The sequence below is a fragment of the Marmota flaviventris genome, chromosome 1, assembly GCF_047511675.1.
Source record: "Marmota flaviventris isolate mMarFla1 chromosome 1, mMarFla1.hap1, whole genome shotgun sequence".
Taxonomy (NCBI): domain Eukaryota; kingdom Metazoa; phylum Chordata; class Mammalia; order Rodentia; family Sciuridae; genus Marmota; species Marmota flaviventris.
In genome coordinates this window covers 220,235,137-220,261,096 of record NC_092498.1, presented here as the reverse complement: position 1 = coordinate 220,261,096, position 25,960 = coordinate 220,235,137, and the positions used below count along the sequence as shown (strand labels likewise).

Genomic DNA, 25,960 nt, shown 5'->3' with positions numbered 1-25,960 from the left:
GTCACTTTGTGGGTTTTCTGCGAGTCTCAGGGGTCTGTTCCGGGACTTTCCTTCTGCACCCCGGGCCTGGGGTCTTCCGAGCCAGGTCTGAGCCTGGGACTCCCTGGAGGCCCCTCCTGCAACAGCTGAGCCCCACCTCTGCCCACTGTGAGGTGGCTGAGGGGGTGGTCAGCCAGGCCGAGAACTTAAGTGACCTGAGCAGGACCTTCCTGCTTTCTGGGCCAGGGCTGTCTCCCCTGCCTGTCCTCCGGGCCACACCTGAGCTCTGGGCCTGCTTTCCAGCCCCCGCCTCCTCCCCATGTGCCCAGGGCAGGGGTGTCAGGAGAGAGGAGGCCCATTCGCTCTTCACGGGCCCTGTCTGAGTGTCTGAGTCCCTTATGTCAGTACCCAGAGGGAAACTTAAGCAGAGGAAGGGTCAGGCCCAGGAGGGGCCAGGAGATGGGCAGCCTGCCTCTGAGGAGTGGGAAGGAGGGAGCCTGGAGGTCTGAGACCTGCCTTCCAGACCGCGGCAATAGCTAGTGCAAAGGTCCTGCGGTAGGAGCGGGGGGAGGCCAATGGGAGCTAGGAAGGGCCAGAGAACAGGGAAGGGCCCTGGGGCTGCTGAGCGGAGGAGGGTCTGAAGGGGGGAGGGGCCACTCAGTCTTACTCCTGTCCTCAGTGTCCTTCTGTGAAGCGGGTGGTGCTGGGGACACTGGTGGTAATTGTTGACCCACCCATGCCAAGAAGGAGGGAGAAAGCCACCCCAGGCAGGAGATGCCTGTGGGGACCCTGTGGCCCAGAAGGAGCCAGGGAGGGAGGGCCACCCCATCCCCAGGACAGTAGAGACGGGCACCCTGCAGTCAGTGCACACCCCAGTGGCCTCTGCCCGGCCCTCCAGGCTTTGAGCCTCCTGGGGCAGGGCAGGAGGGCCCAGGGTCACCGCAGCCTGGAGCCGTCTAGGAGAGGCCGCGCTGCAGAGCCATGGGGCTCGTTTAGTGAGCATCCTGAGCACCCTGGCGTGCGGCCTGAGGCTGGACCCCGGGGAGCAGACAGAGGTCCCTGGTGTCCTGGGGAGGCACAGGAGCTCCTCAGGGGCCAGGCAGGGGCTGTGCGCCCTGTGACCCTCCTGCTGGACTTGGGAGGAGCAGGTGTGGGGGCAGCCGTGGGTGGAGGCTTGTCTCTGGGTCAGCAGCCTGGGGTGAGGCCCGCAAGGTCCAGCTGCAGCTTGGGTGGTGCTGCTTATCTCGGCCTCTGCCTGGAAGAGGCTCCAGCCCCTGGCCAGCCTCCCTCCAACGGGGCTGTGGGCTCTGGAGGGGCCTCCGCCAACTTCCGGCCTCTCCAGAGGGGCAGGTCCACCTCAGCCTAGGTGTCTGTCCGCTTGGCACTGTCGCCTTGTACCTTTCCAGGGGGCTGCTGGGCCCACGGGCCAGGAGGGTGCCCTGGACACTGTGCCCTGGGTCCCCACCAGCTGGCCCAGGCGGACCTGCCCAGCAGGGGAGTGGAACTAGGGGCCAGAGCCCTATAAAGCTGGGGCAGCAGCCCTACTGCCCGCTTTGTTGACTGCCCACAGCAGCGACCTTTTGGAGAGGCCTCCCCCATGGGCAGCTGGGGGTCTGCATGTTCCCTTTATGGCCTTGGATCAATGCCCAGCTCCATGGGGGTCTGACTGCCCTGCCGCTGACCACTTGCCTACCAGGTGGCCTGGAGGCTGATGGCCCTGCCCCCTCCTGCACCCCCCCCCCCAGCTGCTGCGCGCCTGAGGCTGTTTCCACGCCTGGGGTGTGAGGTCCATGGCTGTCCCCAAGCCCAGGGCAGGGGCTTGTGTTTTGGCCTTTGCAGTGCTGGGGGTGAGCCCAGGGCTCTGTGCGGGCGGGCCAGCTGGTGCTGTCCACGAGCCCCAAGCCACTGAATTTTTATGGCATGCTTTTCTTCAAGAAAAATGGGGAAACTGAGGAAGGGGGCTTTGCCTCTGTGGGGGCAGGCCCCCACCTGACTGGGAAGGGCCTCTAGTGTCCCGGGGCTGTGGTGGCAGATGGCCACGACCTGGGGGCTCACGGCCGCAGGCATTTCTTTTTCCTCAGTTCGGGAGGCTGAAGTCAGGTCCAGTGCTGGGCGGGGCTGGGCGGCCTCCCAGGCTCCAGGGAGCCCTTCCTGCCTTGCCCAGCGCCGGGCTCCAGGGTCCTGGCCTGTGGCCCCTGTCAGGGCCATGGCAGGCCAGTGTGGCCCCACCGTAGGCAGTGACCTCTGGATAAGCTCCTTTTCGAAATAAAGCCCCACGAGGTTGGGGGGGCCGTGAGCTTTGGGGAGCACGGTGCCAGGTCCTCGGTGGCAGGCCTCAGGCCCCTCGGCCTCCGTGCATCTTGGCTCGGCTTGCAGTGTTGCAGCCGGAGAAGCCCGCCCACTTGGGTGTTCATGGGCCACTGCTGGGTTCTGGGCCCATCCGGACACTGGGCCAGGCAGACCGGACCCCAGACCCAGGACCAGCCCAGCTGATAGGCCCAGCCCCACGTGGACATGCGCGTGTCCCCAGGATCGTCCCACTGTAGCCGGCCACATCTACCTGCAGGCCCCTCAGGCAGCTGCAGGGAAACGGGCCTCCCTGGCCACCATAAATCAGCACAGGAATGCGGGCCAGCCAGTCTGGCGCTGGCCGGGGTGGGGCGTAGACAAAGGCCCAGCTGCTGGCCCTCTGCTTGGCCTCCGCCACCCGGGGCAGAGGTCTGGGCTCGCGGCACCACCACCCTTTCCAGAAGGCCCCCCCCCATCTCCATTATACAGATGGGGAAACTGAGGCCCAGAGAGGTGTAGGTTTGCAGAAGGGTGGCCAGGGATGTCCTGGGGACAGCACCGTGCTTTGGCCATGCTCTTGGGACCTGATGACAGATTATCCTCCCTGGGCCTAATTGGTGGTTTCAAGGCCCCCCGCAGTCCAGCCAGGCACATTCCCAAGCTGAATTTGAAGCCTGGTATTGGCTTCCGCCCCTCCTCAGCAAATTGGCCCCCTCGCACTGCACCTTCTAACCATGTCTGCCTACTGCCCCCGCAGAGCGCGGACCCCTGCCCACCCACAAAACCCCACCGGCTGGCCAGCGGGGCCACGGACCCCATGTCCCAGCGGATCCCCCACGTTGGTTCCTCCCTGGCCGAAGCAGCAGGATGGAGCGGGAGGGTGTCTGGGCCAGCAGGCCCCGGCACTCCCAGGCTGTGCCCCTCGCCCGTGTGCAGGCCTTGGTTTCCCTGGCGCCAATCAGATGCCTCTGGGGGAGCAGAGTGCACGGGGTGCCCAGGCCGCGGGAAGGGTCCCAGGCCGGGGTGTCTGGTGACCCCTGTGAGCTCTGGTGGTGCTGAAGGGACCTGGGGAATGGCAGGGGGACAGGGGACCTGACCCTGAATGCAGAGGAGATGGGGACGCGGGGGACGTCGACGAGGCCTGCAGGGTGCTGCGGCAGGGCTGTGGGGGGATTCCCGCTTCCAGCCCCAGGTGAGCTGGGGCCGCCTGCTCATGTGCGTCCCCCTCCTGGAACCAGGGCCCCCAGCTGTCTAGGACAGCCCTGCAGGGGGACGTGGTCCCTCTCCAGCGCCCACTAGCCCGCCCCCTCTGCCCTTGCAGCTCTATGAACTGGACGGGGACCCCAAGAGGAAGGAGTTCCTGGACGACTTGTTCACCTTTATGCAGAAGCGAGGTGAGTCCCCGCCCGGGCCCTTGAGAGTGCAGGTGGCCCCCCGGGCTCTCAGCTGGGACCCAGGAGGGGCCTGATGACAGAGGCCGGCCCGGCCCTGGGGTCTGGCCGGGAAGCAGCGGGCATGATAAAGCCTGCGTCTCCCTCTCACCCCTGGTACTGGCCCAAGTGCCTCTGCAGCCGTGTCCCCTGATCCTCCTGGGTGGACGCCCACCTGCGAAGGGCCTCATGACCTCAGCCCTGAGAACAGGGGGGTGACGAGATGGGAGGGCCAGCCACGGGCAGTTCTGGACGGGTGTCCCGGTGGGGAGGCAGAGACCCTGACCAGAGGCAGGCGGCTCCTCAGCTCCAGGCTCAGGCCTGGGGACAGGAGAGGGGGGACTGAGTGTCTCCAGCACTGGCCTCACAGCCGGACCCTCAGCCTAAAGTGGCCAGTGGGCAGGCAGAACCAGCTCTCGCCCCCTGAGCCCTGGTCAGCTGAATGGGGTCCTGCCACAGGGTGGGGCTGGCTCTCGCAAGCCTCCTGGACCCCTGGACAGCCCCTGCTTTTCAGGGGAAGAAAGGCCCAGAGAGTTCCGCCGGCTCCCGGTTCAGGGCTGTTGCCCAGCGCTGGCTTTGTGTGGGCCTCTGCCGGCTTCTGTAAACACAGGCCACCAGGCCCTGCCACCGGAAGGGCAGGGGAAGGGGGGCCGCAGCCTCAGACCTCACTGCCCAGCAGCCTTGGGTTAACCCCTCCTGTGCCGGCTGGGAACTCAGGGTGGTCCCGGGGCGGGAGCCCTGTGCGTTATCTGAGGCCAGCTTTGCCGTCTCTGGCCAGAGAGATGGCCCCTCCGCCGTTATCACCCCGTTCCCACCTGCCTGTGCCCCACCCCCACACCCCAGGGGCTCGGGTCCCCCAGACCCAGAACCGCCACTCTGCCCCAGCCCTAGTGCCCATCCCCAGCGCCCAGGCAGACTTGTCCCCCACTCTGCACCCTGGACAGCGTGACCTGGATCTCCCGCCCCTTCTTTACTCCAATCAGAGCAAGAGTATTTATTTTCCTGCATCAGAAAGGAAAAACCTCCAACAGAATTTCTCCCAGAATTTACTGGGGACTGAAAGGGAGGGGAGGAGTCCTGTCTGCACCCTGCCGCCTCCCTGGCCTGCCGCCCGTCCCGCCCTCCGAGTCTCTGCTGGGCCTCCGCGGTGCTCCTGGCGTTCTGCGAACCTCGGCGGAGACGAGGGTGGCCTCGCGGTGCCTGCTGTGGCTTCCTTGCTTGGCCCGTGAGGCCCTGAGCAGGGCAGCTGGGTCTCGGCTTGTCCTCTTACCTCCCTTTTGGGCTGAAAAATGGAATTTGGGTGCCATGGTGCCTCTAAGGCTCACCCTCCTCCACCAGCCAGGTGCCCCCATCCCACTTTTTTTTTCCTATATTTTTGGTTGTCAGTGGGTTTTAATTTTTATGTTGTGCTGAGAATCGAGCCCAGTGCTTCACACGTGGTACGCAAGTGCTCTACCACTGAGCCCCAGCCCTTTGTAAAAATTTTAAATTCTGACACAGGGTCTCATTAAGTTGCTCAGGCTGGCCTCAGAGTTGGGGACCTTCTGCCTCAGCCTCCTGAGTTGCTGGACAGCAGACGTGTCCCACGATGTGCAGCGTCCCTGGGAGTTTGCAACTTGGAAAGGCCTGGGAAATGCTGGGCCCAGGAGACAGAGTGCTAGTGTGTGCCCAGGGTGGGTGGGCTGGCCCCTGACTCAAAGGGGGTCATGCCCTGCAGTGGGGCTGCTGGTCACTGAGTCCCTGCTGGGTGCTAGGCTGAGTGACCCCGTAAGGCAGGACAGCCAACAGGCCCCAGCAGATGACCTCTCCCCAGCCCAGTTCCAGAGGTACGTGTGATATAAGGGGCTTTGCCTGCCCGGGGGCTGGGGGCTAGCCAGGCTTGAGCAGCCAGGTGGGCGCAGGGCAGCAGGGGCCAGTCTGCAGCAGGCTGTGGGCAGAGGAGGTTGGGGCAGGCAGTGGGTGCAGATGGACCCTCCCTGGGCTTGCCCCCTCTTCCTCCTCTGCACGCAGACGGGGCTGGCTAGCCTCCCTCACCCACCACCTCACCTGCAGCTCTGCCATCTGCCAGATGGGAGGGCCCCTGGGGACCCAGGCCCAGTTATCATAGCTGGAGATGAGTCTGCGACCCTCACACGTCCCCCAGGTTGGCCTGTGGCCTCAGGAGATCAGTGCTGCCCCAGAGCCCGGTTACTCCAGAGCCGAGGCACAGCTGTCCCCTGTGCTGCAGGGGTCTCGCCAGAGGCGACAGTCCCTAGGGGACCTGGGGCCAGGTCGGCGACCTGTGTGGCCGTTGGGACTGGGGTGCTCCTGGCCTGGAGCCGCGAGGGTGCCTGGCCCCTGGTGCCCGGGGTGTGACCGTGCCGCCCAGCTCACCACGCGCCCACCTACAGGCACGCCGGTGAACCGCATCCCCATCATGGCCAAGCAGGTGCTGGACCTGTTCATGCTGTACGTGCTGGTCACGGAGAAGGGCGGCCTCGTGGAGGTCATCAACAAGAAGCTGTGGCGCGAGATCACCAAGGGCCTCAACCTGCCCACCTCCATCACCAGTGCCGCCTTCACCCTGCGGACCCAGTGAGTGGGCTGCCCGGCGCGGGGGGCCTGTGGGCAGCCATCCCAGGGCCACGGGGGCCTCGGACGGAGGTGCCACCCTGTCCCCTGCCCACAGGTACATGAAGTACCTGTACCCCTACGAGTGCGAGAGGCGGGGCCTCAGCAGCCCCAGCGAGCTCCAAGCCGCCATCGACAGCAACCGCAGAGAGGGCCGGCGCCAGAGCTTCGGGGGCTCGCTCTTCACCTACTCTCCGGGCGGGGCCCACAGCACGCTGTCCTCGCCCAAGCTGCCCGTGCCCTCCCTGGGCCTGGCGGCCAGCACCAATGGCAGCTCCATCACCCCGGCCCCCAAGATCAAGAAAGGTAGGGGCCACCTGGGGCTGTATCCAGCTTCACCTGGGGGTCTCTGCTCCCTGGATAGCCGTGACGAACCCCGACACGGACACGGAAGAGGGCTGCTGTCCCCACGTGCTGCGCCCAGGGCAGACCCACACCCAGCCCACGGACGTCTCTAGTCAGCCCTGACCTCCCAGTTCTTTGCCAAAGCAGACATTACACATCGAGCACGATTTTCTCATCTCTGCCCACGGCAGACATTACCAACAGAGCGTGCTCCTCCTGGTCCACGCCGAGGCGGACGCTGAGCCCGCACACCCCTCGTCAGGGCAGCCTTGGGACTTGCCCGTGACAGACATTACTAGGTGATCACTATATTTTTTCCCTCTGAGCTTTGGAGTCCCTCTCGACACGGTCCCAGCAGACATATGCAAAGGGACGTGTCATCCGTCACCTTGACCCTTAAACCGTCTGGGAAGCTGTTGTGAGATGCCCCTGGGCAGGTCACTGTCCCTTTCTGAGCTGGCTTTCCTCATGTGGAAAGAAAGGGAGATGATCTTTGTGGGGTCAGGAGCGTGTGGTGTGCAAGGGCTTGGTACAGCGGGCGAGGTGCACGGGCCTGAGGCTGAGCCCTCCCCATTATGCAGACCCCAGCCACGGCTTCTCCCCTGCTGAGCCTCCGAGTCCTTCCTCACGCCTGCCCCGGGGCCTCGGGACCCCGTCAGTTCCCGTTTCCCACCTGCCACACAGGCTGGGGACCCTTTCCTCCCAGGGTCGTCCTCACAGCCCGAGAGTGAGGCTGGGCTGACCCCAGCTCATGACCCTCGCGGCCTCTGGGGGTCCCAGCGATACCCACGATGGCTGCTGAGCGCCATGTCAAGGCCCCATGCCTGAGGTCAGGGAGACAAAGGCCAGGCAAAGATGGCGGTTCTGACCCGGGAGCCCCTGGTACAGCAGTAGGTCTGCAGACACGGGGGAAGAGGGGCAGGGCGCTCCTGGGAAGGCAGCGTCTGCGTTGAGACCGGAGATTTCTGAGGCAGAAAGCACAGTGTCACCAAGGTCCAGAGTGGAGAGCCAGCAAGTAGAGGCAGCGCCAGGTGGAGACTTGGAAAGACACGTTCAGGGAGAAGATGCCAAGGGTCAGAGTGGCACCCTTGTGTGGGAAGAGGGGAATGTCTGCCAGCCGGTTCTGGAGCCGGGCTGCGCCTGGACTGCCGGCCGAGCCCTCATGGGCTCTGCGGCTTTGGGAGAGCTTCTGTCCGTGGACGTTGGAAGGTGCTTGGGACACTGGGGAGCCCCTGCCCTTTGTTCATGGTCAGATAGGACTGCAGGGCAGCTGCTGGCATTGGAGCCGGCAGCCCACTGTCCCGGCGCAGGGGACCTGCCGACAGTGGCCCTCTGGCGTCTGTCTTCCTGGGGAGGCTGAGCACCTCCTCTGTGAGGTGTCTGTCCACACCCTGCCTGGGTGGAGCGCGAGGCAGGCCCAGGTCCTTCTGACCACCGGCTCCTCTCCTCTCTGTCTAGAGGAGGACTTGGCCATCCCCATCACGGTCCCTGGCCGCCTGCCCGTGTCCCTGGCGGGCCACCCGGTGGTGGCTGCCCAGGCCGCCGCAGTGCAGGCCGCGGCAGCCCAGGCCGCCGTGGCAGCCCAGGCAGCTGCTCTGGAGCAGCTTCGGGAGAAGCTGGAATCTGGGGAGCCCCCTGAGAAGAAGATGGCCCTGGTGACTGATGAGCAGCAGCGGCTCATGCAGCGAGCACTGCAGCAGAACTTCCTGGCCATGACGGCGCAGCTGCCCATGAGCATCCGGATCAACAGCCAAGGTACCAACCCAGCACCCAGACCTCTGAGCCAAGGCCCGCAGAGTGTCGGCAAGTCCCTAAGAAGAAGGCCACGGGACTGGTGGGGGAGGGGCAGCTAGACAGTGAAGTCCCGTGAAACGCTGCTGGCTTCCCTCTCACTGGGGATCTGTGACACAGAGATGTCACCACCTGGCAGAGTCGATTCCTATCCAGCATTGACCAGGATGTGGGGACATGGCCCCCTTGGTCCTGCTGGTGGGAGTGTGAAAAGGTGACTATTTGGCAATCCCTTCTACAATAGAACATGTCCTTGCCCCGTGACCCAGAGCTGCCTGCTGGTATCCAGAGCAGGGACTTGTGCAAGTGCACAAGCAGTTGCCCAGCGTGACAAGACGGCTCCTGGGCTTGCGGGCTCAGGCCCTGCTCACGCCTGCCCGCGTCCCCTGCAGACTTTGAACCCTTTGTGGATGACTTATAGCACCTAATACAATGTAAACGCTGGGTATGTAGTTGTTACACTGTATTGTTCGGAGTCTGTCCAGGCATAATTTTTTTCTAGCGCTGGAGATGGAATCCAGGGACACTCTTAATTACTGAGCTATGCCACAGCCCTTTGGGAAAAAAAAAAAAAATTATTTTGAGACAGGGTCTCACTAAATTGCAGAAGTTGGCCTTGAGCATCCTCCTGCCTCAGCCTCCCAAGGGCCTGGCTCCAGTGTGCTGTTCTTCCCACTGTTTTCCATGCACAGTTGTCGGGTCTGCAGGTGCAGAACCTGAGGAGACAGAGGGCCAAGGACACGTCAGGGTGTGTGTTGTGGTCACCCTAAAGTGAGCCGATTGGATCTTCTGGTGTCTCCTAAGATTCAGAGTCATGGAAAAAGCTAACTGTGGGCAGTTCTTACCTTTTTGTTTCTGCTTGACAAACGCAGCCGTATTGGTAGCTTAAGTGTGGCACACACAGCCCTGAGAAGCTCAAGGGGGGCTGGGGAGGACGCTGCCCACGTACTTGTGGTCATCCTGATAGGTTTCTTCTCCCCACAGCCTCTGAGAGTCGCCAGGACTCGGCTGTGAGCCTGACTGGCTCCAATGGCAGCAGCAGCATTAGCATGTCGGTGGAGATCAACGGCATCATGTACACAGGTGAGTCCCGGGCCGTGGGCACCCCAGGGGGGCCCAGTGCCTCAGCTGTGGGGGGGTTGTAAAGGCAGGGTCTTCCCAAGGGAGGCCCCAGTGTGGTGCCCTCTTTCTTTGAGATGGGGGTCCCACTTTGTTGGGTCTCAGACTCCTGGGCTCGGGTGGTCTTCCGGCCCCAGCCTCCTGGCGGCTGGACAGGGTGCTTCCCACCACACCCACCAATCTCCTCTTTATTTCCTTTTTCCTTTTGGTGCTGGAATGGGAACCCAGGGCCTCCCGTGGGGGCGCTAAGCACTGGGCTGCACCCCCAGCCCCGGGGAAGGCAGGCCCAGGAGGCCACGGGGCTGGGGGCAGCTGTGGGGAGCTGCAGGGCGGGGCTCTGGCGGGGTGCAGAGCACCCCAGAGAGGGCGGAGCAGCTTACACTCCGCCGGATCAGAGCGCGGAGGTGGCCCGTCCTGCATGATCTCTCTTTCCGTCCCGTGTCAGGAGTGCTGTTTGCCCAGCCGCCGGCCCCCACGCCACCCTCGGCTCCCAGTAAGGGCGGCGGCGGCAGCAACTCCGGCGGCGGCGGCAGCCGGGGAGCATCGGGCGGGACCAGCGGCGGCGCGGGCGGCCAGGCCGGGCCTGCAGGACGGCCCGGGCCCCCCACCTCTACCTCAGATACCTCGCTGCCTTAGCCGCCCCTGCCGCCACCAGCGCCGCCACCACCTACGGAGCACGCCCTGCGGGGCCCTGCGCACCAGGAGGGTGCGCGGTGCGCGGGAGGGTGAGGCCCCCAGGAAGCCAGCCGACGCCAAAAAGGAAAGAAAATATATACATATATAAATATATATATATATATATAAAGCAAATTTAATAAAACAGGGAGCGCGGGGAACACTGGGAAGTCTCAGGTTTCAGACACCGAGAGGAACCGTCAGGACCACGAGGAGCCAGCCCCGGCGCCGGGGCGCGCAGTGCGCTCCGCTCCCTCGCCAGCCTGCGCCCCGCGCGGAGCGGGACCCCTGAGCCACAGCCACTGAATTTGTTTTTTCCTGATGCTTTGGAAACTTACTTTCTTTCTTTAAAAAAAAAAAAAAAATAGCGATGTTCAAATTCTATAGGTTTTTAAAAGGTTTCCGGGTTTGTTTGTAAATACTCTATTTTATTCTTGGGGAGGGGGGTCAAACTTTAGGAAAAGGAATATCTATATATCTATATATCTATATATTTGTGTTCATTCAGGGAAACGGACTTGAAAGCAAACACACCAACCCGGTAATAACTGTATTCTCCCGGGGACGTGCGGGCTCCCGCCCCATCCGGTGGCCACGGACCGCTGGCCCGGCCACTCCGCTGCGAGCGGCTGGCAGGCCGGCGCATGCGCCGTTCGTGGGCCCACTTGGGGTTCCCGGGACGCCCTCTCTGGTGCTGGCTCCAGCTGCCGAGCCTCAATTCAGGGACCTGGAAATCTTAACCAGGAAGTAGAAAGGGCCTGGAGCTTGGGAGGGGACTTCACGGTGGCAGCCCCCAGGCTTCTGACTCAGGGACGAATATGCTGGACTCTCTTGCCTAAAAGGGCTATTTTGGGGACTATCAATGTGGGGGAATGGGGTGCAGCCGGGCCTAGCTCAGGGTGAGGATTTTGGGGCCACGGATCCCCAGCACCCCACCCCCACATTCTCATCTCTTTTCCTTTGTCTTCTCTTCACCCCGTTTGCAAGGGGCTGGGGCTCCCCGTGGTTTTACAGGGACAGTAAATAGAGGCCACGAAGGACCGTAGTCCACCCAGGTCAGTAGGTGTCCTCCATGCCGGGCAGAACTGGGCTTCATTTCTGCCACAGCCACTGGGGCAGAAACTCCTCCGTCCCCAACCTGGGTTCAGGGAATGCCCCTGGGCCGAGCTCAGCTCCCGTTGTCCCTGGAGCCTGCGGTGGCTCCGGCTAGGCCCAGGTGAGCCTGGGAGCGCTAATTGGGCCCAGGGCACCTGGCCTGCTGGGCCCCCAGACCTCAGGCAGGCTCCTGGCCTGGCAGAGTCCTTTCCTGTCTTTGAGAGGGAGGGAATCCTTTTCTTCTTCCTAGGTCTCAGGGCCATCGACAGGCCCCCCTCCCAGGAGGGGTGGGGCCCTCCAGAGCTCTTCTTGGCTTTTCTTCTGGAAGGTTCTGCCTGCCTCATCTTGGGGGCAGGCATCTTAGCAGCACAATCATTCCTGGGAGTGGGGGTCTTTTTGTCCCAAGACTCAATCTTGCCCCCTCTCCGAGAACCATCTGGACTCTGTCCAAAATCTGCTCCTTCAGCCTCCTGGCCGCAACTCTGCAGCCAGCTGCCTTGGGGGCTGCAGCCCCTTGTCCTGTACGAGGGCCCCGTGTGGGGGACTGTCCACTGCACATTTCTTTCTACCTCAGGTCTGACTTTTGATGCCAAAAACTGGCCCAGTGGCCACCCAGGTACTCAGTGCGCGGGGCCAGGGCCACCTCCACCTGCCCCCTCAGATGGAGTTTTTTCTTAGGTGACGCGTGTGTGGTGTGCTTGTGGGGACCCACTTCGGGGTGTGTGGCGGGCCAGCTTTGCACGAGGACTGGATCCTGACTCAGGGACCTGGCCTGCCGGCTGCTCGATGCTTATAGGACCCTGGAGCCCTGGCAGCCATGAATGGGAGTCTCTGGAACCCTGTGTCCCAACAGGCAGGAGCTGTGGGCCCTGAGTGGCCTGCCTGTCTCCTGGCCAGTCTGCTGGTAGGGGTTCTAAGGAGTGTCTTTCTGGGGCACAGCTCAGCACCCCATTATGCCAACATATGGAAGGGGTGACCTGCCAGGCCCAGGGGACTTGGGTGTGTGTACTGTCCACTGGCACCTTGGGTCTTGGGTGGGCACAGCCGGCAGGCTCCCAAACCCAGGGCGCAGGGGCTAGCAGGGTCCTGGAAGTGAGTGGGGCCCTGGGCGGGGCTGTCCCCCTGTCCACTGTGGGCGAGGTTGGGGGGCATGGGGCCTCCAGGCGGTGTTTAGAGTTGTGGTCCTACAGTCACATCTTTCTCTGACCATTTGGCCCACCTTCCTTCATTGCTTTCCGTTGAATTTTGGCTTTTGCGTTTTTTCTTGGCAAACACAAGCTCAGCCTTTCATCTCGAAGGTCAAAGTTTCAGTTTCTCGGGGGCTTGTCAGATGGCGTGCAGATCACGCCCAAACTCAGGTAAAGGGGAAAAAACTTAAAAAAAAAAAAAAAGTATAAACTGCTGTCTACCTCTGGCTGGGCCCCTGTCACACTGCAGCCAGGGCAGGGTGACCTGCATCAATCTCAGTTTTTGCAGAACATTCAGGTATTAAAAGGAAAAAAAAAAAGGCAAAAGACAAAAAGACCCCCCAAAAAAGTGTGATTTTGAAATTTAAAAGAACACTGAAAGTTTACATTTTATAACATTATTATGCAGATTGTATTTAAACTTCAGAAATATTTAAGACAATTGTAACCATGTAAAGCTGATGAGATATTAAAACAAGACAAACTCTTCTGACTTTAACAGAAAAATGTCTCCTGTGCTGTTTTTTGGGGAGCAGCACCCTTGGCCAGGCCACGTGGGGTGGGCCGTCCTAGGGCGGGCAGTCTAGCCGCATCCACCTTGAGTCTCAGGTTGGTGCCAGCAGGTAGAAGGTGCCTGCTAAAGGGGAGTCCTGAACTGGGGCCTGTACCCCAGGGGCCCTGGGCCATGACAGGTGTTTGGCATCTCCCCTGGGTAGGTGCAGGCCACAGACGCTGCTCAGCCCCCCCCCAGGCCCAGGACCCCATTCAGGCCTACACGTCCCCTGTGCTGAGGGGCCCCTGGTTTAAGCCGTGGCTCAGAGGTGACTCCCTGGCCTTCCCCTGAGCTTTCACCAGGTCAGCAGGGTGCAGGGCCGGCCATAGCTTCTGGCCCCCAGCCCCAAGAGGCTCCCTGCCTGGGGGGTGCTGGGTGACCCTGGGTCATGTGACCGGCGCCACGCGGCAGGCGCCCTGCTTGCCGACTGGAGCCACTGTCCTGGCGTTCTCAGGTCTGAAAATCTCCTTTTCGTCCTGTGTGACCCAGACACATACAGCCCGCTCCCGCGACTCACCCACCAGGACGTCATCCGGGTCCCCTGGGCGAGGGCACGTGACTCCTGCCCCTGCCCTCGGGGACAGCCCAGCAGAAGCCGGCTGACACAGCTGGGGCTCCCTGCTCCCTGGGCCTCCCCTGGGGTTGGCTTTCCCTCAAAGGGCTCATTGCCAGCCTGACCCCAGGGTCCTGCTGGAGACCAGGCCTCGGGGTCCAGGCACAGCAGGTGTGGCCTCCAGGGAGCAGCGCCCTGGGAACCAGATGAAGGAGGTGCCCGGCTGACCTCCCTGTTCACACTCAAGGGCAGCATGGCTAGGTGGGCAGGCGCAGACTGGCCACCTGGCTCCCCTGCCCCAAAGTTCTGGCCAGGGCTGGCCTGGGCTGCTCCCTCTCCAGGCTGCCTGTTGGAGAGAAAAACAACTCCCTCTCTACCCCCAGAGCCCTGGCTCCCGGGTCACCTGAGGCCCTGTATCCAGAGCCTGCTAAAGAGGAACATACCCCTGCCACAAGTCCATCTGCCACCACTCCCAGAAGAGGTTGGCCCATCAGTCCCTGGACCCCCAGGGAGATAAGGACAGGGATCAAAAACAAAAGGCCCCTCTCCAGCAAAGTGGACGGTCCAGTCCTGCAGCTTCATTCCTCAGCCAGGTGCCTCAGGGAGGGAGCTGAGGGGCCCTGAGGCCACACAGCCCTGGGGACACAGCCAGGATCCAGCCCCCATCCTCCCCAGCCCACATGGGTCAGCAGAGGCCAGGGGCTGGCTTGGTCTCAAGGAGGGGGTGGTGACTGAGTCACCTGTCCTCCCTCTGCCCTCAGTGTGGACCAGGGGCTGCCCTGAGGACAGCTGGACCTTGCTGGTGTGGCCTGCGGTCAGGGTGGGGGCGGGCCAGAGGGAGGGTGTGGGTCTCAGCTCCAGTTTCCTGGGAGGCTGCCCCACCCCCACACACTCCCAGCCTCAGATGGAGGACAGGCGCCCAGCTGGCACCAAGACCCAGTCACTGGGTGGTCTGGGGACGCCCCCAAGTGTGGCTTTTATCCAGCAGCTCTGACAACTGGTCAGTCCTCATTCCAGGAGCCAGGCTGGGGGTGGGGTGACCTCTGACCCTGCAAGGCAGTCCAGCCAGCAGGTCCCCGGAGGGGAGAAGGGAGGGCCACACTTGCCTGGCCTGTGAGGGGGATGACCGCAGTCCAGCTGCCCAGCCTGCCCTGCCAGACCATCTACCACAAGGGCCTCTTTGGGGCTCGGAGTCCATACACCTCTTCCCGACACCCACAGGGCCTGTCTAAGATCCTGGAACCCAGGAACTCAGAGGCTTCCGGTTCAGACTCCCCTGGGGACGCGGCCAGGGTGCATCCTAGCCCTCACAGAACCCTCTCAGCAGCACCCCAAGAACAACAGCACCCCTACACACAGGAGGGGATCTGAGGCCCAGAGCCAAGCAGTGACCTGCCCCAGGTACAAAGGAGGCAAAATCAGCCCGGGTCTCCCTCCAGCTGGTGTGTGAACATGAAGTCAGCCCTGGAGGTGACTCTGCCCCTGCTGTGCTGTGGGACCCCGGCTCCAGGGAGCCTCATGCCGGCCTCTGACTTCTCTTTCTTGTTTGTCTTCCTGGTTTCTTACAGTGGCTAAGAAGGCAGGGAGGAGGCCTGGAAAAAAACACCATGGTGGCCCGCTTGTCATCCCCACCTCTCCTAGGAGGCAGGGGGGCGGCAGGTTCAGGGCCAGCCTCCCCAACTCAGCAAGGCCCTGTCCGAGAAAGTTACAAGGCCTGGTCGCAGCTCAGAGGTAGGGCGCCCCTGGGCTCAAGCCCCCGCAAACACCCCACCACATTCTGGAAGGGGACCGGAGCCGCTCCTGGGGCCGGACTCGCTCAGGACAAAATGCAGCCAAGCTGCACCACGAGGCCTTCCCGCCCGTCGCCCGCCCGTCGCGCTCGCCGCTGAAGGTCGCCCCGGACCCCGCCAGGTGCGCCGTCCCGCTCCCGCCGCGGCTCGCGCCTGCCCCCTGGCGGCCGCACCGCGACCCTCCCCCGGGCGGGGTCGCACGTCGCGGCCCGGCCTCCGCCCCGCAGGCCCCCTGAGCCGGGCCCGGCCCGGAGACCCGCGAGTTCTCCCTCCTCCGCGCCAGCCGCTGCCCCACGCCGTACCCTGCTGCTGGTTAGGGCTGGGATGCGGCCCAGTGGCCCAGCGCTCGCCCGGCATGCGGGAGGCTGGGTTGCTTTCCCAGCACCAGAAAGAAAGGAGGGAGGGAGGGAGGGGAGGGAGGGAGGGAGGGAGGAAGGAAGGGAGGAAGGAAGGAAAGGAAGGAAAGGAAGGGAAGGAAGGGAAGGAAGGAAGGAAGGGAGGGAGGGAGGAAGGAAGGAAGGAAGGGAAGGAAGGAAGGAAGGAAGGAAGGGAAGGAAGGGAGGAAGGAAAGGAAGGGAGGAAGGAAGGAAAGGGAAGGAAGGAAAGGAAGGGAAGGGAAGGAAGGAAGGAAGGAAGGGAAGGAAGGAAGGAAGGAAGGGAAGGAAGGAAGGAAGGGAAGAAAGGGAGGAAGGAAGGAAGGAAAGGGAAGGAAGGAAGGAAGGAAGGGAAGGAAGGAAGGAAAGGAAGGAAGGAAGGGAAGGAAGGGAAGGGAAGGGAAGGAAGGAAGGGAAGAAAGGGAGGAAGGAAGGAAGGAAGGAAGGGAAGGAAGGAAGGAAGGGAAGGGAAGGGAAGGAAGGAAGGAAAGGAAGGAAGGAAGGAAAGGAAGGGAAGGAAGGAAGGAAAGGAAGGGAAGGAAGGAAGGAAAGGAAGGAAGGAAGGAAAGGAAGGGAAGGAAGGGAAGGGAAGGGAAGGAAGGAAGGGAAGAAAGGGAGGAAGGAAGGAAGGAAGGAAGGGAAGGAAGGAAGGAAGGGAAGGGAAGGAAGGAAGGAAAGGAAGGAAGGAAGGAAAGGAAGGGAAGGAAGGAAGAAAGGGAGGAAGGAAGGAAGGAAGGAAGGGAAGGAAGGAAGGAAGGGAAGGAAAGGAAGGAAGGGAAGAAAGAGGAAGGAAGGAAGGAACCTCTGTTTAGGGACGTGGCCTGAGGTTGGCAGCTCTGGCCTGCAACTAGTGCTACTCAGAGCTGCGACGCGCTGGGCGTGAACCAACTGGCCCCAAAGAGGTAAGGTCAAAGGGGAGGTAGACACTGATCAATAAAGTAAGCATTTAATCACAAGGCACTGTGCGCCACCTAGGGCTATGGCGGAGGGCTATTTTGTTGGCTGGTTCCATCCTGGATGGAACCCAGGATCTCCTGCAGGCTAGGCAAGCTGGCCCCCACTGAGACCGCCCCAGCCCTCCACCCGCTGCTGTAAGGTGTGTAGTCTGTTCTACGTGCAGTGTCTTCGTGTAGGACTGTGAGGTGGGTACTTCATGTTTGAACATAAAAAAAAAATCCGAAGCCAGGCGCAGTGGTGCACACCTGTAATCCCAGAAGCTTGGGAGGCTGAGACCGGAGGATCGCAAGCTCAAAACCCGCCTCAGCAGCTCAGACCTCTCTCTCAAAAAGAATTACAAGGCCTGGGGTTGTAAGGATGTGGCTCAGTGGTTAAGCGCCCCTGGATTCAACCCTTGTACCAAAAGAATAATAATCCAAAAGAATGGCCACTTGGCCAAAAGCGAACAGAAGGAAATGGCCAGATCACCCTAACTGCTCAAAAGAAACCCTCCGACTCGGAAGAGGTCGCTATCCAACAACTCTAACCGAGCCCTGCGACCCACGACTCCCTGCTGAAGGCCCGCCGCCGCAGGTCCACCTGAGGCATGTACGCCTGCGCGGGTCCGCCAACCCCGCCCAAGAGCGAGTAGGTGCCGCTCTAGCTTGCGAGTCGCCAGGGTCCGCGTCTCGCTGGGGATGACACACTTCCGGGACGTGGCGGCTGGGGAAGATGGCGGCGCCCATGGAGGTAGCCGTGTGTACGGACTCGGCGGCGCAGCTGTGGAGCTGTGTCGTGTGGGAGCTGCACTCGGGCGCCAACCTGCTCACCTACCGCGGCGGCCAGGCTGGGCCCCGCGGCCTGGCGCTGCTCAATGGCGAGTACCTCCTGGCGGCTCAGCTGGGCAAGAATTACATCAGCGCCTGGGAGCTGCAGCGGAAGGTGCGAAACACGGGCTCGGGACACGGGGTGGCGCGTGGGGCTTCGAGAGGGAGCGGGGACGCGAAAGAGTCCTACGCGCCCAGAGTCCTAGAGGGGAACGGGGTGGGGGTGTCGAGTTAGACCGCCTGCGCGGGCGGTGGGCGCCTGAGGGCACTCTGCGCATGCGTGGGAGCCGAGGTCGGGTCCTGGAGAGCTGGCCTTGCACATGCTTAGCTTGTGGGGGAGGTTTCTTGCTCGCATGCGCGAGCTCGGGAGCGCTAAATTTGATTAAAGGGGGTGAATAGGGTCCTTTGTATCTTGTGATTTTGCAGAAGGATGCAGAGGGTCCGAGATCTCTGGGAGCCCCCTGGAAGGATAGCCCCAGAGACTCAGGCATTCATCCCCCAAAGACACCTTCAATATCGGAGCCTTTCCTACCGTTTCTTCTCCATTAGTAGCCCCAGAATGCAGCCCCCAAATCTGCTTGCCGCCCCGTGGACTTGCTGAGATCACTCTGGGCGACCGCTACTCCATGTTACCTGGTTCAGAGTCACAGTAGGGTGAGCTGGATTGGAGTGCAGGCCTACTGGCTGTTGGACTCTGGATCCAGGGTCCTCACAGACCTTTTTGCTTTGCTGCTCTTCTCCTCTCCAGAGAAAGCACGGTCATGCTTATACCCCAGGAGCTACCTTGCTGGACAGTGCATTCAGTCCAGCTCTGTGCCCGGGTCATTTTTCTAGTTTGTATTTCATTTATTTAGAGACAGGGTCTCACTGAGTTGCTTAGCACCTGGCTTTTACTGAGGCTGGCTTTGAACTCTTGATTCTCCTGCCTCCGCCTCCTGAGTTGCTGGGATTACAGGCCTTGCCACAGCGCCCGGCCCTGCTTCTCTTTCTAGCACTCTGAATTTACCAGTTGCCTGAGTGTCCCCTCCACTCACCCTCCCCTACCTCTCACCAGATGCTCAGGGTTCTATTGTGTGTCCCCAGGACCAGCTCCAGCAAAAGATCATGTGCCCTGGACCTGTCACCTGTCTGACCACATCACCCAATGGCCTCTATGTCCTGGCAGGAATTGCAGAAAGCATCTACTTATGGGAGGTGAGAAAGCACCCAGAGTGCCCAGGGGGAGCAGTTGGCGACTGCTCTGGGGTCTCAACCCTGCTCTGCCTTCCTCGGTTCCCTTGAGGTTCTTGAGTCCCCAGAGAGCCTTGCCTTTAAATGTCTTTATTCTGCCTGAGTCCTCCTCGGTAGATCACAGTGCAGTCTAGGCGGGGGACACTGTAGACTTTCGGGGCCATCCCCACATTGGCAGAGCATCTCTTCCAAGCAGTGGACTTCGTCTGACTCTTAAGTTATAAAGGGGTCAGGGTTCAGCCTCTCTTTTTCTTATCTTTGGGAAAATCAGGTGATGGCCCCTCAGGCCCTCGCGCACCATCCAGTCCCTGCCACACTCATCCGTTTCTGCCAAGGGCCTGCATTTTGAACTTCATGTTTAGGCCAAGTGCTCAGCTCTGGCCTGGCAGGGAAGTGGCCCTAGACAACCTGTAACAGTGGGCACGGCTTGGTGACGTGCCACTGGAGCTTAACCTACAGAGTCAGGCCTCAGCTGGCTTTGGCCCAGAGTCTGTTAGGTGCTGTCACCTGTTCAGGGTGGTGAGCACCCACTTGGAGCTGGAGATGCAGGCAGTACAGGGTTCCAGGCCAAAGAGCTGCATCTCTCCCCTCCCTGATCTTGTCCCCTCCTCCCAGAGGTGCTGGGGACATCCCGTCACCCTGGAACTTCACCCTCAGCCCGAGATGCTGAGAAGTTGCTGAGGCAGAGAGGGAGACATGGCACGGGCTCCAGGTTGTCTGCCCTGCTTGCCCGCAGCCCAGGGTGGGCTGCATGCGGGCAGAAGTTTAGTGGTCCTTCCCCCTGGGGAGGCACCAGAGGCTCCCTTCTTGCTGAGGGTAGGGAGTGGTGGTCTGACGGCCCGTGGGTGAGGGTGAGGGTATGTGAGGAGAGACTGCAAGCCCTAGAGCAGGTTGTGGGTCAGTGGCTGGTCTGTAGCAGCTCCGAGTCCTGGGCCTTCCCTTCATGCTGCTGGCTCCCAGGGACTGGATCTCCCAGGAGACACAGTGTGGCCCCATCTGCCCAGCTCCGTGAGAGCTGCCCTTGTCCAGGTCTGAGCTGGATGGTGCAAACAACATCACTTAGTCCTTCTCTGCTCTGGGACAGCCCTGGGTGCAGGTGGGGAAACAGAGGCCAGAGGAGGGCCTGGCTTGCTAGGTGGGGGCTTGCTGTGTGAGCCTCCTGAGGATGCCCTAGAAAGCACCATGGACAGGCAGCTTCAGACGACAGAAAATTGCCCTCCCAGCCCTGAAGCCAAGAAGTCCAGGCTGCAGGTGTGCAGGTTGGCCAGGGCCTGGATGCCTACAGTAGGGTCCTTCCTGCTGCCTTCAGATCTGGGGCGCCATGCCCCTGCTGTGGCTGCATGCTGTCATCTCTGCCGTCACCCCATCTCCTGTCCTCATGAGGATGACAGCTGCCGGACTGAGGGCCCATCCTGCTGCACTGTGCCCTCCTCTCAACTGACCACTTCTGCAGAGGCCCCTCTCCTCCTCCTTCCTTCTCTGCAGTGCTGGGGATTGAGTCCAGGGCCTCATGGTGCTGGGCAAGCTCTGTACCTCTGGGCTGCACCCAGTTTGACCCTGTTTCTGAATAAGGTCCCATTTACAGGTCCTGGGGAGGGGGTCAGGGCTGGAACATACTTGGGCAGGGCACATTTCAGCTTAGCCCCTCTCGGGTGCCATGCAAGTGGGCGCGTCTCTGCCACCAGCTGCCCCCACTTCCTCTGCTTGAGATGGGCCTTCTGCATGCCCAGCCGCGGATTTCCAAAGAGATTTCCACTGTGGCCAAGTGCCGAGCGGCCAAGTCCCCAGCCAGCCCTGCCTCAGGGAGCCCCGCAGCAGCCCCATGCCTTCCCTAGGGTTGGCCACCAGTCCGGGGCGAAAGCAGAGGAGGTGCCCCTCTTGGTGGCAGGAGATGTGTCCCCCTTTCCTTTTGTCGTGCAGATGGGGACAAGGGGGCACTGGCAGGACAGCCAGCAGTGTGCCATCCATGAAGCTCAGTCGGGGGTGTAGCGGGGCCTTCCTTTGCCCTGGACTACAAAGCTGCTCACCCTGTCCCTGGGGTTTGCTCTGGCCCCAGGACGGGTGGATAGGGCTCCTGTGGTGTGCCCCTGCATCCTGCAGCCCGGGGTGGGACCAGTAGCCCAGCTTCCTCCCGACCTGGGTGCCCTGTTCACTCCCAGGTCTCCACCGGGAACCTCTTGGTCATCCTGAACCGCCACTACCAGGATCTCTCGTGCCTCAAGTTCACTGGTGACAGCAGCCACTTCCTCTCTGGGGGCAGGGACTGCCTGGTGCTGACCTGGAGCCTCTGCAGGTAGCATGCCCACCCAGGGGCCCAGGCAGGGCTGGTAGGACGGGGAGTACGGGTATTCCAAGTGCTGGGGCGACTCCAGGGGCCTCCCGCCCCCAGTGTGCTGCAGGTGGACCCCTCCAGAATCCCTGCGCCCCGGCACGTCTGGTCTCAGCACACGCTCCCCATCACAGACCTGCACTGCGGCTTTGGGGGCCCCCTGGCCCGGGTGGCCACTGCCTCGCTGGACCAGACAGTGAAGGTAGAGCCCCCCGCTGGCCTGTGCTCCGCGGCTCACAGACTGGGTTCCTGGTGGCTTGAGCAAGCCATCTCCTCCCCCAGCCGTCAGTGCCAGACAGCTTGTAATCTCCTGGTGCTTTAAGCCCCAAGGACATCCAGCAAGGGTGGACAGCCCAGCCTGTCTCCTGGAAATTCCCACTCGGCCCGCCGTGCCTGGCCAAGGCCCTGGGCCAGGCCTGTGCAGGTTTGAGGGCATCGCTGCCCTTGAGACTTCACTGGTGGGGGCAGGGATTCTTCTGCAGGAGAACAAGCTCCATGCCAGGGAAGACCGAGTCTCCTGGACCCTGACAGCTCCCATTGAATAGGACCCCAGGGCCAAGGTGTCCAGGTTGAGGACCACCAACCCCTGACCTTCCCAGAGCCCCCACCCAGAGCCCTGTGCCCACACCTCCCACCCCCCACTGCCCCTCCCAGCTGTGGGAGATCTCTTCTGGCGAGTTGCTGCTGTCCGTCCTGTTTGATGTGGGCATCATGGCTGTGACCATGGACCTGGCCGAACACCACGTGTTCTGTGGTGGCAGTGATGGCTCCATATTCCAAGTGGACCTCTGTGCTCGGGTGAGTGGGTGGCAGGAGAGTGGGCAGCTCTGTTGGGGCTGGGGGCTGCGGGCAGCAGCTGGTGGCTCCCTGGTGCTCACAACCTGTCTTGGCCTCCACAGCCCACAGAGAGGGAGAGGAGCTTCCAGCCAGAGCAGGACCCTGGGAAGGTCTTCAGAGGGCACAGGTGGGGACAGAGAGGGGGCTGAGGCACGGCCTGGACCAAGGGTTTCCACTGGTCTTTCTTAACCCTGTTTGGGTCCATCTCCTAGGAACCAGGTGACCTGCCTGTCGGTGTCCACTGACGGCAGTGTGCTGCTCTCAGGCTCCCATGATGAGACAGTGCGTCTCTGGGACGTTCAGAGCAAGCAGTGCATCCGGACCATGGCCCTCAGAGGTGGGTGGCCGCAGGAATCCACACAAGGAACGGGCACAGCATGAGGGCCAGTGGCCTCCTGGGCCTGCGGGCCTGGCCAGCCCCGGCTTCAGGCCCTGGGTTTGTGGGGCTGACTGTTGGTGTCCCCCAGGCCCTGTGACCAACGCCTCCATCCTGCTGGCGCCAGTGGGCATGCTGAACTCCGACTTCAAGCCCAGCCTGCCGCTGCCCCGATTCAACAAGCACCTACTGGGCGCCGAGCATGGGGACGAGCCTCAAGGAGGGGGCCTCCCCGTGCGCCTAGGCCGCTACCAGCAGGTAGGCCCCCCACCTGCTCGGCAGGGTGCCTCTGCACCTTTTCCTGGGGGTTCTCACAGGCCCACACCCTCGGCATCCCCTCCCAGCTGGAAGGTCTGCCTCTCGGTGTCTCCCTAAAACACCGCCAGCTGACTGGCCACCGGTGGCATTAGGGGCCCAGGCAGCCTGGGTCCAGGAAATGCCAGAACTTCTAGGGTGGCTGCAGGCCTTGCGTGTAGGGGTGTCCTGCCAACACCTGACCACTCAGTGCTCTGACCCTCCACAGCCATCTCCGGTGGGCAGTGGTGTTTCCAGATGGTTCTGTGAGGGTCCCCGCTAAGGCCGCAGGTGGTGTCACGACCCTCGAACCCCTGCCTGGCATCCACGTGACTGTCTTGGGCCTGGCCACACTGGGCCTGCTGCATTCACCGCTGCAGGCCTCTGGTTCACGGCCCATGGCCAGGCCTGGCCATTGTGGCTGCCACTGGACAGCTTTATGGGTGGAGCTGACCCTGCAGGCTGGCTGGCCCCCCTCCTGGGCAGCAACTTGATCCCACTCCAGGTCCAGAGCCTTATGCCCTGCCCAGGTACCACTTCTGCACTGTGCCTGTCTCCATTCCTGTTGCTGTCCCCAGGACTCTCCCAGGCAGTCTTGGACAGTGACACATTGGAAAGAGCACCTTGCCTCCTAGCGGCCACCTGGCCTCTGAGCCGCGGTCTCCTGTCTTGTCACTGGCCGGCAAGGGCACTGCCTGTCCGAGCTGGGGGCAGCATTCCAGGTGATGTGGCCTGGCAGTGTGGCACAGCCCGGGGTCACGGGTGCCCTTGTGTTGCAGGGATCAGAGCCCAGCTACCTGGACCGCTTGGAGCAACTGCACAAGGTCATGTGCAGCACTATGGAGAAGGTGGGCGGGGCGGGGCGGGGCGGGGCGGGGCGGGGGCTCCCCAGGGGGAGGGGGTGCTGATCCTCTTTGCCCTCTGACCCCCGCCCCTCCCTAGAACGTGCTAGGCGGCCAGGACCAGCTGCGCGTGCGCGTGACGGAGCTGGAGGACCAAGTTCGCAACCTGCGCAAGATCAACCGCGATCTCTTCGACTTCTCCACGCGCATCATCACGCGGCCAGCCAAGTGAGGGCTGCGCTGCGAGAAGCCTCGGGCGACCAGCGCCCTCAAGGGCCGGGCCCACGCGCTTGGGCCAGTTTTGTGTTTCGTTTGGATTTTGTACTGGGTTTTGGTCCACTGGTATGGGTCGTGTTCCACGGTGCTGTTCTGTTTTTAACAAAAGATTATGTAAAAGCCACTTTCTGCTGCCATGTGTCCCTGCCAGACCCAGTGGCCAAACTGGGCCCTCCAGACCCAATGCCGCGGTGGGGGGACTGTGGTCAGCGGGTTCCAGGCTAAGTCTCCTCTGGCCTGGAGGTGGCCAGCCCCATGCAGCAGGCAGGCAGGTGTGGAGGCCCAGGGGTTGCAGAAGGAGCCAACAGCTCAGTGGGGGGGGGGGGGGGCCGTCTCTGCTAGCCATGGGGACACTGGGGCAGGGCCAGCTGCCAGGGGTAAGGATGCCCCCAGGGCAGAGGGAACTATGTCCAGCCCTGGAGGGCAGGGGCCCAACCAGTTGCTTGACCCCTTCTGGGACATGGGGATGGCCATGGTGGGGTGGGCTCAGGCTCAACACTGGCTGCTCTGTCCCAGCACAGTGGTGGGCACCAGGACCAGCCCCCATGGCTGCTTCATCTTGGGAGGTGACATGGTCGTCTTAAGGGCCTCACCCAAGTCCCCTGCCGGGTGAAGGCATGCTGTGGACGGGCTCTTCAGAAAGGGGAAAGACTGCTCCCACCTGGGAGGGCAGCGGTGTGGGGACCATTCTAGGCCAGCTCCCTAGCGGGATACGCTCTGGCCACCTGACCGTGCTGGCCAGCATCAGGGCTGAAGGAGGCCACTCTCCCCACCCCACTGTCCTAGGAATGCTGCCAGCCGCCAGCCAGTCCCTGGCGCCCAGCCCAGATGTCCCAGGAACTTTCCAGAAGGCTTCCCTAACTGACACCTCTGTTTAATGGTCCAGAAAACCCATGTGACAGCTGGTGCCGTCATGCCCTGGCCACGCCAGCGCAGTGCAGCTGACCTCTTTAGGGCTCTCCTCGCGGCTGGCAGACTGGCCTGGTCCTTCTCCTGGTACCCCCACCTGCCCCATCCTGCACGTGCTGTGTGGGGCCCTCAAGCCACTCGCCCCCCAGGAACCCCAAGGGGCAGGCCAGCTCCTGCAGCGCCCAGGCCTGTCTACCTTGAGCTGAGCCTGGAGGGTTGCAGTATTGGGCTGGCAGCCCCACGGCTCCGAGGTCTCTGGCGGTGCTCCCTGACACCCACGCCCACCCCTGGCCGCCACCTTTCAGCTGCTCACCACACCCCTTTGCAGGGGTGAGGCTGGGAGGCCTGGAGCCACAGGGTGGGGCTGAGGGAGCTAAGGTCCCTGGGAGTCAGAGCTCTCCCCTGCAGCCCCCCAGGGTTCCTGTGGCCAGAGGGCCCCAGCCAACATCTGGAAGTCCTGGTGTGGCCACCCCACCCGTGACTGGGGACAAGGGTGGGCCGGTGAAGGCAGGCCTGTGAGGGCAGCTGTAGATGGTGGCCATCCCAACTAGACGCCACTGCCTCTGGCAGCAGGAGCCCAGGGAGATCCTGGCGTTGAGAGCAGATGGCTGTGCCCGGTGGCTTTCGTGCCCACACTGTCCTTGGCTGCCCTCCTGCAGCCACTGGACTGAAGGAACGCTGCCTTCTGCACACCATAGGCTGGGGTGGGGGTCCAGGCAGCAAGAGGTGGGGCCCAGCTGACCCATGAAATGGCAACTGACCTCATAAACCACACCGGGCTCTGGCTCAGCTCCCTCATCTGCAGAAGGGGTGTCCCTGGCCGACCTCGGGGAGCCCTCCAGGGCCAGGCTGATGTGTGAAGTCAGGTGTGGGGCAGGGCACTCTCCACAGCATCCTCGGACACACCCTCCTCTGCTGCGTCCCCTCCCTGCCCAGTCCTGGTCAACCGAGGGGACCCCCTACCCAGATACTCTCCTGCACCCCCTTCAGGTCTGCGTTCTCAGGTGGGGTGAGAGCCAGATGACGGAGACCTGCCCCGGGTGACGACAGCAGGATCAGGGATCCACAGGGCCCCTGTGGACCCTTGGCACAGGCATGGGAGGCAGGCCCACGAAGGAAGAGGCCACTCTCTGGGAGGACTCTGCTCGACCGCTGAGCCACACCCAGCTCTGGTGGCTTTGTATTTTGAGGCAGGGTCTCCCTCTGTTGCTGAGGCCAGCCTTGAACTTGCAACCCTCCTGCTGCAGCCTCCCAGGGCTGGGATGGCTGGGATGGCGACAGGCCTGGCTTCCGTGCCTGGCTGGCTCAAGGCTC

At 62.4% G+C, this 25,960-nt stretch overlaps 2 protein-coding genes across 6 annotated transcripts in view; both read left to right on the top strand.

Annotated features, from left to right (window-relative positions):
* Arid3a (AT-rich interaction domain 3A) overlaps positions 1-13,027 on the top strand; it is a 28,582-nt gene extending 15,555 nt beyond the window's left edge. For all 4 annotated transcript variants that reach the window (XM_027952396.2, XM_027952393.2, XM_027952394.2 and 1 more), the window contains exons 4-9: positions 3,590-3,662; positions 6,089-6,272; positions 6,367-6,614; positions 8,112-8,408; positions 9,429-9,527; positions 10,009-13,027. In XM_027952396.2, coding sequence (XP_027808197.2) covers positions 3,590-3,662; positions 6,089-6,272; positions 6,367-6,614; positions 8,112-8,408; positions 9,429-9,527; positions 10,009-10,199 — 1,092 coding nt within the window. In that variant the 3' untranslated portion in view covers positions 10,200-13,027. The remainder of the gene's footprint in view (positions 1-3,589; positions 3,663-6,088; positions 6,273-6,366; positions 6,615-8,111; positions 8,409-9,428; positions 9,528-10,008) is intronic.
* Positions 13,028-17,427: 4,400 nt separating this feature from the next.
* Wdr18 (WD repeat domain 18) lies at positions 17,428-23,861 on the top strand. Of its 2 annotated transcripts, none has more exons than XM_027952694.2 (10): positions 17,428-17,668; positions 18,637-18,747; positions 20,943-21,076; positions 21,173-21,314; positions 21,767-21,910; positions 22,012-22,076; positions 22,162-22,286; positions 22,417-22,583; positions 23,399-23,467; positions 23,562-23,861. In XM_027952694.2, the coding sequence occupies exons 1-10, from the start codon at positions 17,459-17,461 to the stop codon at positions 23,691-23,693; spliced, it is 1,299 nt and encodes a 432-aa protein (XP_027808495.2). In that variant the 5' UTR covers positions 17,428-17,458; the 3' UTR covers positions 23,694-23,861. The 2 variants fall into 2 exon arrangements, with proteins under 2 accessions (XP_027808495.2, XP_027808496.2); XM_027952695.3 differs by lacking the exon at positions 17,428-17,668 and adding an exon at positions 18,007-18,207.
* The last annotated feature ends 2,099 nt before the right edge of the window (positions 23,862-25,960 follow it).